This window comes from Hemiscyllium ocellatum, chromosome 10 (genome assembly GCF_020745735.1).
Source record: "Hemiscyllium ocellatum isolate sHemOce1 chromosome 10, sHemOce1.pat.X.cur, whole genome shotgun sequence".
Taxonomy (NCBI): domain Eukaryota; kingdom Metazoa; phylum Chordata; class Chondrichthyes; order Orectolobiformes; family Hemiscylliidae; genus Hemiscyllium; species Hemiscyllium ocellatum.
The window spans coordinates 98,606,312-98,620,931 of NC_083410.1; the positions used below are offsets into that span (position 1 = coordinate 98,606,312).

Here is a 14,620-nt window from a genome sequence, read left to right on the forward strand (position 1 = left end):
AGTGTTGAGCCACGGGGTGGTTGGGTTGGTTGGTCCGGGCATCCCTGAGGTGTTCTCTGAAGCGTTCCGCAAGTAGGCGGCCCGTCTCTCCAATGTAGAGGCGGCCACATCGGGTGCAGCGGATGCAATAGATGATGTGTGTGGAGGTACAGGTGAACTTGTAGCGGATATGGAAGGATCCCTTGGGGCCTTGGAGGGAAGTGAGAGAGGAGGTGTGGGCGCAAGTTTTACATTTCCTGCGGTTGCAGGGGAAGGTGCCGGGAGTCGAGGTTGGGTTGGTGGGGGGTGTGGACCTGACGAGGGAGTCACGAAGGGAGTGGTCTTTGTGGAATGCTGATAGGGGAGGGGAGGGAAATATATCCCTGGTGGTGTGGTCCGTTTGGAGGTGGCGGAAATGACGGCGGATGATACGTTGTATACGGAGGTTGGTGGGGTGGTAGGTGAGAACCAGTGGGGTTCTGTCTTGGTGGCGGTTGGAGGAGCGGGGCTCAAGGGCAGAGGAGCGGGAAGTGGAGGAGATGCGGTGGAGGGCATCGTCGATCACGTCTGGGGGGAATCTGCGGTCCTTGAAGAAAGAGGCCATCTGGGCTGTGCGGTGTTGGAACTGGTCCTCCTGGGAGCAGATGCGGCGGAGACGAAGGAATTGGGAATATGGGATGGAGTTTTTACAGGGGGCAGGGTGGGAGGAGGTGTAGTCCAGATAGCTGTGGGAGTCAGTCGGTTTATAGTAGATGTCTGTGTTGAGTTGGTCGCCTGAGATAGAAATGGAAAGGTTTAGGAAGGGGAGGGAGGAGTCTGAGACAGTCCAGGTGAATTTGAGGTCGGGATGGAAGGTGTTAGTAAATAGGGAGATTTAGCTATCTGGATTCAGAATTGGTTGGCTGACAGAAGGCAGAGAATGGTTGTAGATGGAAAGCATTCTGCCTGGAGGTCAATCTTGAGTGGTGTCCTGCAGGGCTCTGTTCTCAGGTCTCTGCTCTTTGTAGTTCTTAAAAATGCCTTGGATGAGGAGGTTAGGGGTGGGTTAGTAAATTTGCAGATGACACTAAAGTTGGAGGTGTCGTCGATAATATAGAGGGCTTCTGCACGCTACAGTGCGACATAGACAGGATACAGAGCTGGGCTGAGAAATGGCAGATGGAGTTCAACCTGGATAAATGCGAAGTGATGCATTTTGGAAGGTCGAACGCGAATGCTGAATATAGGATTAAAGACAGGATTCTTGTCAATGTGGAGGAACAGAGGGATCTGGATGTGCAAGTACATAGATCCCTCAAAGTTACCACCCAAGTGGATAGGTTGTTAAGAAATCATATGGTGTTTTGGCATTCATTAACAGGGGGATCAAGGTTAAGAGCCACGGGATTTCGCTACAGCTCTACAAGTCCCTGGTGAGACCACACTTGGAATACTGTGTCCAGTTCTTATTGCCCTATTATAGGAAAGATACAGAGGCTTTGGAGAGGGTGCAAAGAAGGTTTACAGGATGCTGCCTGGACTGGATGACTTACCTTATGAAGAAAGGTCGAGTTACTATATTTCACATTAGGATTAAACCTCTGCACAACACCGTGGGCCAAAGGGCCTGTTCTGTGCTGTATTTTTCTATGTTCTATGTTCTAAGTCAAATTTAGGATTGAACTCAAAGAACAGATATATAATTTTGCAAAGATATGTGCCAAGTCAGAAGATTGGACTGAATACTAAAACAAGCAAAGAATTACCATAATATTAATAAGGAGGAAACATTCAAATAGGAGAGAAAGCTAGTCAAAACATAAAAACAGATGGATAGAAAAAATGTCTTCACATTTTTAAATAAGAAAACAGTAACAAGTCTTGGTCCTATAAAAATCAGTAATGGAGGATAAAGAGATGCCAATGGACAGCATACAAGTAACATCCAAGAAATAACTGTAAATCAGGAATTGAAAGGGAGATACTGAAGAAAATTACAATTACCAGAGAAACAGGAAATTGTCAGACCTATGAGCTGACAAATCCCTGGGTTCTGATGGCCAGAGAATTATTTGGCATGATAGTTGATGCCTTAGTTTTCATTTTCCAAAACTCATTAGATTCAGGATGGAGGATGGATGAAATTGTTGCTGTAAGAGATGCTCCTTTTTGGAGGTTTGTACAGTACTGGAGCTGATTTCTCCAATGCTTGGAGTAGTAATTACTGTTTCATAAAGTGCTGCATTGTTTTGTAACTTTGGAAAGAGAAGATATCAAAAAAACGTTTAAAATGGGAGGAAGAGAAAATTAAGAGCAGATACCACATGAGAGATAAAAAAAGGAGCAGGGAACCTGCACAGCTGACTGACCAGGCAGTGAACTTGCATAGCTGACTGCTTAAGCTGTTTAGTTACAAGTATCTCTGGATATCAGAGTTTGGTCTAAGAAAAATAAAGAAACAGTGAATTTCACAACTAAACTTGGAGAATCCTCAGAACTGCTCACAGCAGGGGAACAGCTAAAGTCTTAATGTGCTGCCAGAGGAAGCACTGGAGGCTTGTACAATTACAGCATTTAAAAGGCATCTGGATGGGTATATGAACAGGAAGGATTAGAGAGTTATGTGTCAAATGCTGGAAAATGGGATTAGATTAATTTAGGATGCCAGATCATCCTGGACAAGTTGAACTAAAGGGCCTGTTTCCATGCTGTACATCTGTATGAATCTCTTTGAAAATAACTAATGTGACTCCTTTATTCAACAATGGAGGGAGGCAGAAAGCAAGAAACTACAGGTCATTAACTTAACATCTGTCATTGGGAAAATGTTAAAACCATCATTAAAGATATTGTAACAGGGCACCTGGGCAAGTTCAAGGTAACCAGGCAGAGCCAACATGGTTTTGTCAAGGGGAAATCATGTTTAACTAATTTATTGGATTTCTGAAGTAACTTGTGCTGTGGATAAAGGTGAAACAGTGGATATATTGTATTTAGATTTCCAGAAAGTATTTGACAAGGTATCACATCAAAATTGAAAGTTTACGTTGTTGGAGGTGACATATTAGCATGAATTGAAGTTCGATCAGCTAATAGGAGACGGTATAAATAAATGGTTCTTTTCAGACTGGCAGTTGTTACAAGTGGTGTGTCAAAGGGGTTGGTGCTGGAGTCTCAACCCTTCATAATTTATATGAATGATTTGGATGAAGGGGTCAAAGTTGCAGAAACTAAATTTGCTGATGACACAAAGAGGGTAAGAAAGAGAGTTGCAAAGGACATCATAAGGAGCTTACAAAGGGTTATTGCTAGTTTAAGTGAGTGAGCAAAGATGAGGTGAATGGAGTGTAATATGGGGAAATGTGAAATTGTTCATTTTGGCAGAAAGAATTAAAAAAGAAAAAGAATCTCAGAGATAATAGTGCGATCAAAGTTTGTGAGAAGATTTGTAGCTCGGGTGCTCGTTATTGTGGTTCTGTTCGCCGAGCTGGGAATTTGTGTTGCAGACGTTTTGTCCCCTGTCTAGGTGACATTCTCAGTGCTTGGGAGCCTCCTGTGAAGCGCTTCTGTGATGTTTCCTCTGGCATTTAAATGCCGGAGGAAACGTCACAGAAGCGCTTCACAGGAGGCTCCCAAGCACTGAGAATGTCACCTAGACAGAGGACGAAACGTCTGCAAAACAAATTTTCAGCTCGGCGAACAGAACCACAACAATAATACTGGGATGCAGACACATCTGGATATTCCAGTACATTAATTCCAAAAGGTTGGTCTGTAGGTACAGTAATTAATTAGGAAGGGTAATATAATGTTATGTTTTATTGAGACGGTAATAGAATGCAAGAGTAGGGAGTTTGTTTCAATCACACAGAGCATTGGTGAGACCATATCTGGAGTACTCAGTGCAGTTCTAGTCACTGTTTTTATGGGAGCCTGTTAATGCATTGGAAGCAGTTCAGAGAAGGTTTACTAGACTAACACCTGGAATGAATATATTACCTTAGAAGAAAATGCTAAACAGGCAAGGCCTGCATCCTTTGGAAGACAGAAAACTCAAGAGATTACTTAATTGCAACATAGGATCTTGAGGGAGTTTGACCCAGGTGAATGTGGAAAGGATACTTCCTCTTATGGGCAAAACTAGAACTAAGGTCATAGATTACAAATAAGGGATTGCCCATTTAAAGATGAGGATTGCTTTTTCTCTAAGAGTTGAGAGTCTTTAGAATTCCATTCCTCAAAAGGACAGTAGATACAGGACCTTTAAACATTTTTAAGACAGAAGCAAATAGATTCTTGATCATCAAGACAACAAAAGATAAACTGAGTACACAGGAAAGTGAATTTGAGATTAAAATTAGATCAGTTCTGATCTTATCGAATGGCTGAGCAAGCTCAAAGGGCTGCATGGCCTACTTTAGATCCTTATCCATGTGCAACTTTAACAGACAGACTAACAGTCACAATTTCCAAATCATGAAGTACACTCCTGGGAAATGAAGTTTTTGTAAGATAAATGAAGACACATCATTTCTGAAATGATAACATTAAATCATTATGGTAGTGACTCCCTGCTAGATGGACAGTTAATACAATACAAGACATGAGAGACTCTAGTTATGTATGGAGTTGGGAGGAAACAAAACTACTCTAATCGGAACAATAATTGACAGCAGATGTGAATTACTTTGTCAAAGTTTTTCCATTGGGTAGTCTTTCAGTAAATAGAAGGCATAAATTCGTTTTTACTGTTGTGGACCAGGTCAGACCCCCTCAAACCATTTCAAAAAAGTGGCCCAGATGCTAACTTTGCTAGTTGTTTTAAGCGGGTGTATTGCGGATACTCCAGGAGGGATGCAGTTGGTCAAACCAAGTAGTTGTAAAGAAAACAGGATTTATTTACAAGATTACTGAATAAAATACAAACAAAAGAGAAAGAATACTGAATAACTTATACCTATCTGAAAACCCAACAAATTATACCAACTTAATGATGCTGTTCCAAATACTTGCAACAACCCCCATAAACACCCTTTGGTACAAAAGGTAAAATCAAATATAGGGTCTTACAGGTCAGAGAGAGGGAGGATCAGCACAGACCTGCTTCGTTGGATCCAGCAGCTTCCAAACACTACTGCTAAAAACCAAACCACAGAAAAGTTGAGCTGGGAGAACTGGCCATTTCCCTTTCACTGTACAAGTTTTTTTTTAAAACTTAAAAGCTTGTATCTGTTAGCCATAATTAAATTGGCCCTAAAACCATTCAAACGCAGACTTTTTGGAGAGAAGTGTCTTTCACGACCTTTGTGAGAAGAAAAGCCAAGGACAGCATAACCTTGTTAAAGGTGCAGCATTGTCACAACTGCCAGAAGAACAAAGAAAAGCGCTAGGAATGTTTACAAAAATTTCAGGTCTGTTGGGACATAGCTTCTGTAAAATTATTCTAAGTAGAATTCTTTATAATTGTGAAAGTTAAGCAGTCAGTCACTTCAACAAGAAACATTTAATATGGTACAAGAAAAAAAGGAGAAAAGGGATCAAGTGAATAAGCTGGGTCAGAGCTGGTACAGTGCAATGGGCTGAATGGTTTCTTTCTGCATGAAATATTATCACCTTTCAAGAACAGTAGCTGTTGATTCCATGCCAACCCTTGTTTTGAGCTGCAAAGCACAATCAAACATTTACTTATGAATTAATCAGAAAGCCTCCTGCCAGAACAACACTGACTGATTTAATGGAGGCTAAAAGAACCACGTTGTGATTTATTGACGGTTGGAGTATACTGTACAATGAACTTATACTTACTTCTGGCTTTTTAAAAATCTGAATGTAGAACATGCAGTTTTTCATAGGATAGATGATGATTAAGACATCACCGAAATCTGTAGGAATGATGCCCCTGCGGTAGTCCCTAGTGTGCTCAGACCAGATGATGTGAACTTCATCATTTCCCAGGTGACGGAGCTGCAATGATAAATTGGTTCTTGATTAATTGTGGTGTAATGATCAGTGCTTTATTATGAGGTCAACATCCACAAATTTAATTAATTTGCCTCAATGGTTATAATTTCCATAGCATTAAAAAGTGAAAACTTTTTCCAATTAGTTTGCCTCAAACATTTAGTTTGATACATTTTTTAATTAGGACAAATTCGATAATATTTCTTAGAATGCTTTTGCACATGAATATTTATGTTCTTAATTACCTAATATAACTTGGAGATGGTTATATTCAGAGGATACAATAGCTCAAATAGTATTTTGATAATATTCAGCCTGGACGATGTATTAAATATTGGAAGAAAGATCAATTAGAAATGACAAAAGTTAAGTTGAGCTTAAATGTACTATTTCAGAACTGTTTAGAATTTAATCCCAGTGAAAATAAAAAAAACATGTTTTTAATATCCCTTTTTAGGAGTTTGTGTTTGATGACAATTGTAATGGCTTTAATTTGGTTATGCTATGGCTAGGAGCACCAAGACAAGATGGAATACACATATTATCTGGATTGGTTTGTAGTTCAAAATAGATCATGTTTGAATTACTATTTTTCACTGAAGCTTTATTATATGGAAAAATATGCATGGTTATGGATAAGCTATTGAAAATGCAAGCTCTCATGCTTTATGCCTTACAAAAGAAAATGCTAAAAATCACACAACACTAGGTTATAGTCCAGCAGGTTTATTTGGAAGCACTAGCTTTCGAGGCTCTACTCATTCTCCACAACCACCCTGATGAAGATGATCATGCTCACAGAATTTATAGCCAAAGTAGTGCAATGTCGTGCAGATGTGATACAGTAAACAATCTTAGATGAAAACTTTCATCTTTTATAATGGGATATGTTGTTTTCATCTAAGGTTGTTTACGGTATCACATCTCCATGACACTGCAGTCCTTTTGCAATAAATTCTGTGAGCATGATCTTATTCTCCACAACCACTTTAAGAATGAGTGGCGCTCCAAAAGCTCGTGCTTCCAAATAAACCTATTGGACTATAACCTGGTGTTGTGTGATTTTTAATTTTGTATACCCCAGTTCCAACACTGTCACCTCCAAGTCAAAAGAAAACGCAGTGACAAATGGTTTGCAAGGAAACCAAACTGTTTTATCTGGCTATTATTTAGTTAAGAGACAGTAGATGAGCAAGTAGCTACAGACATTTCTATTCAGAGAAATCGACTTGTTTGTAAACCTGATTATTGGACCGTGAGCAGTGGAGCTAATTGGTTCAAACTGCTGAACCTAAGAGGTGGCAACAGTGATTTCAGCTGAGGTATCTGATGCTGGTATTGAGTCAGCTCATTGGTGAAAGTAGTAATAGAGTGGAGCCTGTACAAAATTCAACAGCTATTAGTCTTGCCACAAGGGTGGAGATTGTTGGAAAGCTCAGTTTGGCCTGATGAAAAAAAATTTGCATCACACACAAGTCCACAGCAAAAACATAACATTAATTCTGTTTACTGCTTTGTAATAGATTCTAAACATTACAATGAAATTTATTCATGTACTTTCATTTGCATTTTGCTGCCGCTAGATTAATTTCTGAATGAACCCCATTTGTGATTGCAGCCTGAAAGTGTCATTTGGCTGTCAGTTGGAAAAGAAAATTAGATTTACTGTAAGTGATATGGTCAACAATCCCAAGATTATTTTTCGCATAAACTCAAAAATATTTGGACTTTATTTAATTAGCAATTTCACACAACAACCCAGCGATGCCTGGATTCCTTTTTGTCTGACAGGAACATTTTATCTTGTATGCAAACTCTCAAAAAGGCCCACATTGACCTTTTAGGTAAACAGTCAAATTCTGGTGCTAGCTGCAAGCTTATTTCCAGTAGCAACATAATAATAACTATATTACACAAATTCAAAAAAGATTGCCTAGGATTTTGCTGAAATTGGAAGGTTGGAGCTACAGGGAGTGGCTGAATAGACTGGTGCTTTTTTTCCCCTGGAGCATCAGAGGCTGAGGGGTGATCTTACAGAGGTTTATAAAATCATGAGGGGCATGAACAGGGTGAATAGCTAAGATCTTTTTCCCAGGGTAGGGAAGTCTAAAACAAGAGGGCATAGGTTTAAGGTGACAGAGGAAAGATTTAAACAGGACCTGAGGGGCAACTTTTCCCGCAGTGGATGGTGCATGTCTTGAACGAGCTGCCAGAGGTGGTGGTGGTACAATTTCAACACTTAAAACGCATCTGAATGGGTACATAAATAGGAAGTGTTTAGAGGAATATGGGCCAAATGCTGGCAAATGAGACTGGACCAGTTTAGAATATCTGGTCAGCATGGACAACTTGGATTGAAGGGTCTGATTCTATGCTCGATAACACCATGAAGTGTGGATGCCGACTTAATCATGATACTCAATGTATTATTCAACCATTTTGTTTCTTTCCCTTCCATTATTTAATTGCGCTATGACAGATTACAGTGATAGATGCTAGGGTATAAATCCACAAGAAGCAGATTCAGAGCATCTACTGGCTTTCCACAATGCATGGTTATCCATGTGCTGTTCAAGTAGAGGGTGATTATAACTATTATATCACCATATTAGCCTGGTCACACTTCAGACATTTCTAGCAAATAAGTACAAATAATTGTTGAGCATAAGAACTTTGCTAATTTTTTTTCCTCCTTCTAGTCTGATTTTTATACTCATGCAGCATCGGAATTGCTGCTTTATTGAGATCAGCTTGTCAGTCACCCAATTTCTTTCTCTTAATAAAGCAGATAGACATAGGGCTTCAATTACCTTTTAACCTCATCATTCATTCACCCTGTGCTGACCAGTCTCAAAAAAAATTCTGATTTTCTATGTGAATAATAATGTATGATACTATCAGCCAAGACCAAGAAACACTTGATTCTGTTGTCCTAAAAAAAAAATCAAGTCCTTGTTTAATTAGATGTATGCCATACAACCCACTTACTCATCTGAATTGTGGCTGTAGCTGTTTTGCAGGCTGTGAGCCGGGTGGCGAGCACACCACTGATGACACTGGTCAAGGCACTGCGCCCAACAGCCTGACCTCCCTCATGTTAATTGCATTATGGAGCCAGCTGGCTCAAGAATGGATTCGTCAATTTGATTGAAAAATTCCTGCTGTCAAATAGGCATGGTGGCCCTTTTACTCACAGACTCTGAAGCTTGACCACCCCCTTTGTTTGTGCTATAGTATGCTCTTCCTCAAAAACTGAGGTTTATTTATAAATTAACTAAGAAACTTCCTGGAAGAATAGCATTGCCTGTAGACTGATAATGTGCGCCTTTCATTCAACTCCACTCTTACTGTAACCCTGCCAATTTGTTTTCCTGCTCCAGTCCTGCCTCAGGCTAAAACAGCCTTGTAAGACATAAGTGCAATTACAGTTCGTGGAGCCAAATGAATTGTACAAATCCAATAGCACAGCTCTGTCACAGCTTGCAACCCCTGTTGCTGCTAAAAATCCAATCTAACAAAGCTAACAAATTTCCACCGTAAGAGTACAGAGTTCAGCATGAGGTTGGAGACACACAAGAAAAATGAGAGCTTACCACGACTAAACATTTTTTGATAAGCTAAATCATCTCAGCAGTCTTTGTAGCTCATTTTTTTTTAAACCATTTGCTACGATTTGGAGAGATAGAGTCAGAGGACTGTAGCATGCTGATGCACAAATTGATTTTCACTTTAGTATATGTTCTGATCAAAAGTTTGCCATAATGATACCAGATGTTGCAGTTCCATGAAAGACGTGAAACAACATCCTTCTTCAGTCAATTAGGCAATTATGACTGACTACTCATAAGAAATTTTGGTTGCAATTACATTCATTCAAGCAATGTATACGCAAAAATGAATTTAACCAAACCTTGCTACATAAAACTACTTTTACTTCATTATTACTGGCCTTTTTGAAAATCTAATCACATTTTGTCACTTAAATTATGACATCACATTTCTGAGGTGAAATTTTACTAATGTGGTCACTATTCATTTACCTGGGAGATCTTTTCTCAACACATCAACACTTCTAAATTTCAAACCCACTTAGTTAAACCACAAATAACAATATGATTTCCATCAAATTTCTAAAATTTCTTTTGAATTGTGCTATTGAAAAGTCTTTACACTTCTTTACAAGAAAACCATGAAGATATTAGGAACTCCTATAACTACGAAGGTTAGAGGAATAAAATTGTCCCTAAACTTGAACAATCACTATCTCAATTAAACAAGAAACAAAACCAATATGTGCCTCTCTTGTGAGAGAGCAGCAAGTGGGTCTGAGCACTTTTCAATAATAGGATACGTAGCAAGCGTTAGCGGGATGCTCATAAGAGACTTAAATATTAAAATTTCTGCTAATGAGAATTTGTTTAGGATGTGAGAAAGTGAAGCAACTTCTGTACAATTATCATTTCTTACTAAAAACAGACTTTTCCATTGTATTGTCATCAGATTATAAAGCACAGGTGGAGGCCATTGAGCCCATTGTCTGTGCTGGATCTCTGAAGGAGCAATTCATCAAGTGCAATGCCCCTGCCCTTTCCCTGTTCCTTGAAATCTTCTACTCCCAATCAAATAATGCTCCAATTCTTTTTTCAAAGTTTCAATTGAATTTGCCTCAATCACACACTTGTGCACAGCATTCCCAAGAATTGGCAAATGCAATAAGTAAACATTCTGCTTCTATCTACACGACAGAGGATACAAAAAAAATCCAGTAATACTTGCAAATTGGGGGTAAAGGAAGAGAGGAATTTGATGAAATTATAATCACAAGAAAGTAGCACTTAGCAAGTTGATGGAGTTGCAGGTTGCTAAGTCTCATGGTCCTGATGAGCTTTATGCAAGGCTACTAAAAGAGAATACTAGTGAAGTAATAAGTGCATTGGAGTCCATTTTCCAAAATTTGTTGGGTTTGGCCAAGGTTCTATTAGATGGGAATGTAGCAAATATAACCCCTCTATTCAGAGGAGGAAGACAGAAAATAGAAGAGTCAAGAGAGTCCACAATTTACAAATATCTGACTTATGAATGCTTGCACTTAGAAATACTACCCCATATAATGGTGTTAAACATCTAACAAATGAGTATTTCTTCTTTCTAATTTTATATTGTCCTGCATTGCGTTGACTTGAGAATAGATTCAAGATAGAACCAATTTGCAACCTGGGACCGGTCTGTATAGGCAGATTTCCTGCCCCACTGAGCTCACTTCTTCCTGCCTCAACTCCATCCTCTCTCCACTTGTCCAGACCCTACATCCACGACTCCTCTGATGCCCTCTACCATATTGCCAATTTCCAGTTTCCTGGCCCTAACTACCTTCTGTCACCATGAATATCCAATCCCCCTATACTTCAATTCCCCACCAGGATGGAATAAGAACTCCTGGCACCTTGGTTGACCAGACGTCTGAACAATCCTCATCCACCACCACTCTCCTCCTGGCTGAACTTGTTCTCTCACTGAACGATTTCTTTTTAATTCATCTCACTTTTGCCAAGCCAAACCTGTGGCTACAGGCCCCTGCACAAGTACCAGTTATGTCTGCCTCTTTATGGGGTATGTAGAACAATCCTTGTTCCAGTCTTATGCTGGTCTGCTCCCACAACTTCTGTTTTGGTACATTGACATCTGCTTCAGAGCCACTTCATGCTCTTGCCACAACCTTGAAAACTTCATACATTTGACTTCCAATTTCCACCCCTTATTTCTGACACTTCCTTTCCTTGACCTCTCGGTCTCCTTTTCGGGAAATAAACTGTCCACTGCCATCCACTATAAAGCCAAGGATTCCCATGGCTACCTTCACTACGGTTCGTCACACCCCACATTCTGTAAGAACTCCAGTCCATTCTCCCAGTTCCTTCGCCTACGTTGCATCTGTTCAGATGATACCAAACTTCCAAAACAATGCTGCTGATATGGCTTGCTTCTTCCACGACTATGGTTTCTCACGCACTGTGGTTGACAGGGTGCTCAACCATATCCGACCTATCACTCATGCTTCCGCCCTTGCCCCTTCCCATCACTCACAACAGAGAGATCAGGTTTCCCTTGTCCTCACTTTTCATCCCACTAATCTCTGCATTCAGCAGATCATTCTCCGCCATTTGAAACAACTCCAGTAGAATGTCACCACCAATCACATCCTTCCCTCACTGCCCTGGTCTGCATTTTGCAGGGATCATTCCCTCTGGGACACTCTCATTCCACAACCACCAACACCAACCATTTTTCCATTGGCACCTCCTCATGTAACTGTAAAAGGTGCAACACCTGCCCCTTCTCCTCCTCCCTGCTCATCATCCAGGGCCGACACAGTTTTTCCAGGTGAAGCAGCATTTCACCTGCACATCCTCCAATCCTGTGTATTGTACTCGCTGCACCTAATCTGGCCTATTCTCCACTGGAGAAACCAGACACAGACTGGGTGACTGCTTTGCGGAATATGTCCAGTCTGTACGCAAGCATGACCCCCCCCAACCTTCCCATAGCCAGTTATTTTAATACAGTGTCCTGCTCACCTGCCTATATGTCTGTCCTTAGGATGCTGCAGTGTTCCAGTGAATCACAGCGCAAACTGGAGGAACAACATCTCATCTTCAGACTAGGTACTCCACAGCCTTCTGGACTTGAGTTCAACACCTTTAAACTGTGAACCATTTCTTCCCTTTCTTTTAGTTTGTTTCATGTCCTGTCTCCTCTCATCCCACTACCTGTCCTTTCAAGTCTGGCAAGAGACACACCATTGTTCTGGCATTCACCCATTCCAATTGCTTAACCTATCAACATCCTTTCAGCACCAGCATCCTACACTCATTATCTCCACTATTGGCCCACCCAAACTATAGCATAAATGCTGCCCCCTCCATACTTCACTTCAGATCTGACGAAGAGTCATCTACACTCAAAACGTTAGCTTGCTCTCTTTCCATGGTTACTTATAACCTGCTGTGATCTCCAGCATTTGTTGCTTTCAGCATGACATCTGATTTGGGGAAAGAGTTAAAAATATTCATTGAAGAGGATATAGTTGGGCACTTGGATAAACATGGTAACAGGGAACAATTAGCATGGTTTTTTTGAAAGGGAAATTGCTTTTCACCAATTTATTGCAATTCTTTAGAAACATTAATAATAGGAGTAGACCAATCATATATCTTGGAGTCTCCTCTATTCAACTTGATCGTGCAACTCTATTCTTTTCTGGCTTTATCTCCATAGTTTTTGATCTCTTTAGCTCCAAAAACAATGAACTTGCGCTATGGATAAAGGGGAGCTTATGAAGCAACTAGGAAAGCGTTGGGCCCCTTGCTGAGATATCTGTGTCATTGATAGTCGGGGTGAGGTACCAACAGACAAGGTTGGCTAACATCGTGTCATTATTTAAGAAAGGTAATCGGGAGAAGTCAGGGAACCATTGACTCGTGAGCCCGACATGGTGGGCAGCACGGTGGCTCACTGCACCAGGGACCCGGATTCTATTCCCACCTCAGGCGACTGTCTGTGTGGAGTTTGCACATTCTCCCCCTGTCTGTGTGGGTTTCCTCCAGGTGCTTCAGTTTCCTCCGACAATTCAAAGATGTGCAGGTCAGGTGAATTGATCGTGCTAAACTGCCCATAATGTTCATGGATGTGTAGATTGGGTGCATTAGTCAGGGGAAGTGTAGAATAATAGGGTAGGGGAATGGGTCTGGGGTGGGTTATTCTTTGGAGGGTTGGTGTGGGCTTGTTAGGCCAAATGGCTTGTTCCCACAGTGAAGGGATTTTATGATTCTGACATCAGTTGAATGCAAGTTGTTGGAGGGGATTCTGAGGGACAGGGTTAACATGAATTTGGAAAGGCAAGGACTGATTAGGGAAAGTCAACATGGCTTTGTGTATGGGAAATCATGTCTCACTAACTTGACTGAATTTTTTAAAGAAGTGACTAAGGGAATTGAAGAAGGCAGAGAGGTGGACGTGATTCATAGGTAAAGGTACTCTTGCATTGGGCAAGGAAATCAAAGGCTATTGAGGGAAGGAAATGTTGATTTAGTGAAAAACTAGATAAGCCATGATCTTATTGAGTAGTGTAGCAGGTTTGAAAGGCCAATGGTTTACCTCTGCACAAAATTTACAGGTTCACACAAAACACTCCAACTGCTGACATGTTAATGCAGTTAACGAAGGGAATGCCATTGATGAAGCAACTGAAGATGATCGGGCTGGAACAGTTACAACACTGGCATTTACATAACAATGTGAAGGAATGTCCATAAATATGTGCACAGAAAGCAGGACAAATCCAACCTGACCATTTGCCAGCCTACCAGTTTACTCTCAATCAGCAAAGTGATGGAATGAGTCATTGACAGCACAATGAAGCAACATTTGCAATGGAATAATCTGCTCACTGACACTCAGTTTGGGTTACCAGTGCCACTTAGCTCCTGATCTCATTACAACTTTGATCCAAACATGGTAAAAAGAACTGAACTCCAGAAGTGCAGTAAACTGACTGCCCTTAGCATCAAGGTGGCAACTAACCAAGTATGGCATCAAGGAGTTCTAAGAAAATTGGAGTCAAACCTAAGATAAGAGAAGATGGTTGTGGTTGGTGGAGGTCAATGATCTCAGCTCCAAGACATCACCAGAGGAGTTCCTCAGG

General features: G+C 40.7%; 1 protein-coding gene across 3 annotated transcripts in view; it reads right to left on the reverse strand.

The window, feature by feature from the left end:
• Nucleotides 1-14,620, reverse strand: part of ralgapa2 (Ral GTPase activating protein catalytic subunit alpha 2) — a 564,036-nt gene that overhangs the window by 204,892 nt on the left and 344,524 nt on the right. For all 3 annotated transcript variants that reach the window (XM_060831798.1, XM_060831795.1, XM_060831796.1), the window contains exon 37: nucleotides 5,764-5,922. In XM_060831798.1, coding sequence (XP_060687781.1) covers nucleotides 5,764-5,922 — 159 coding nt within the window. The remainder of the gene's footprint in view (nucleotides 1-5,763; nucleotides 5,923-14,620) is intronic.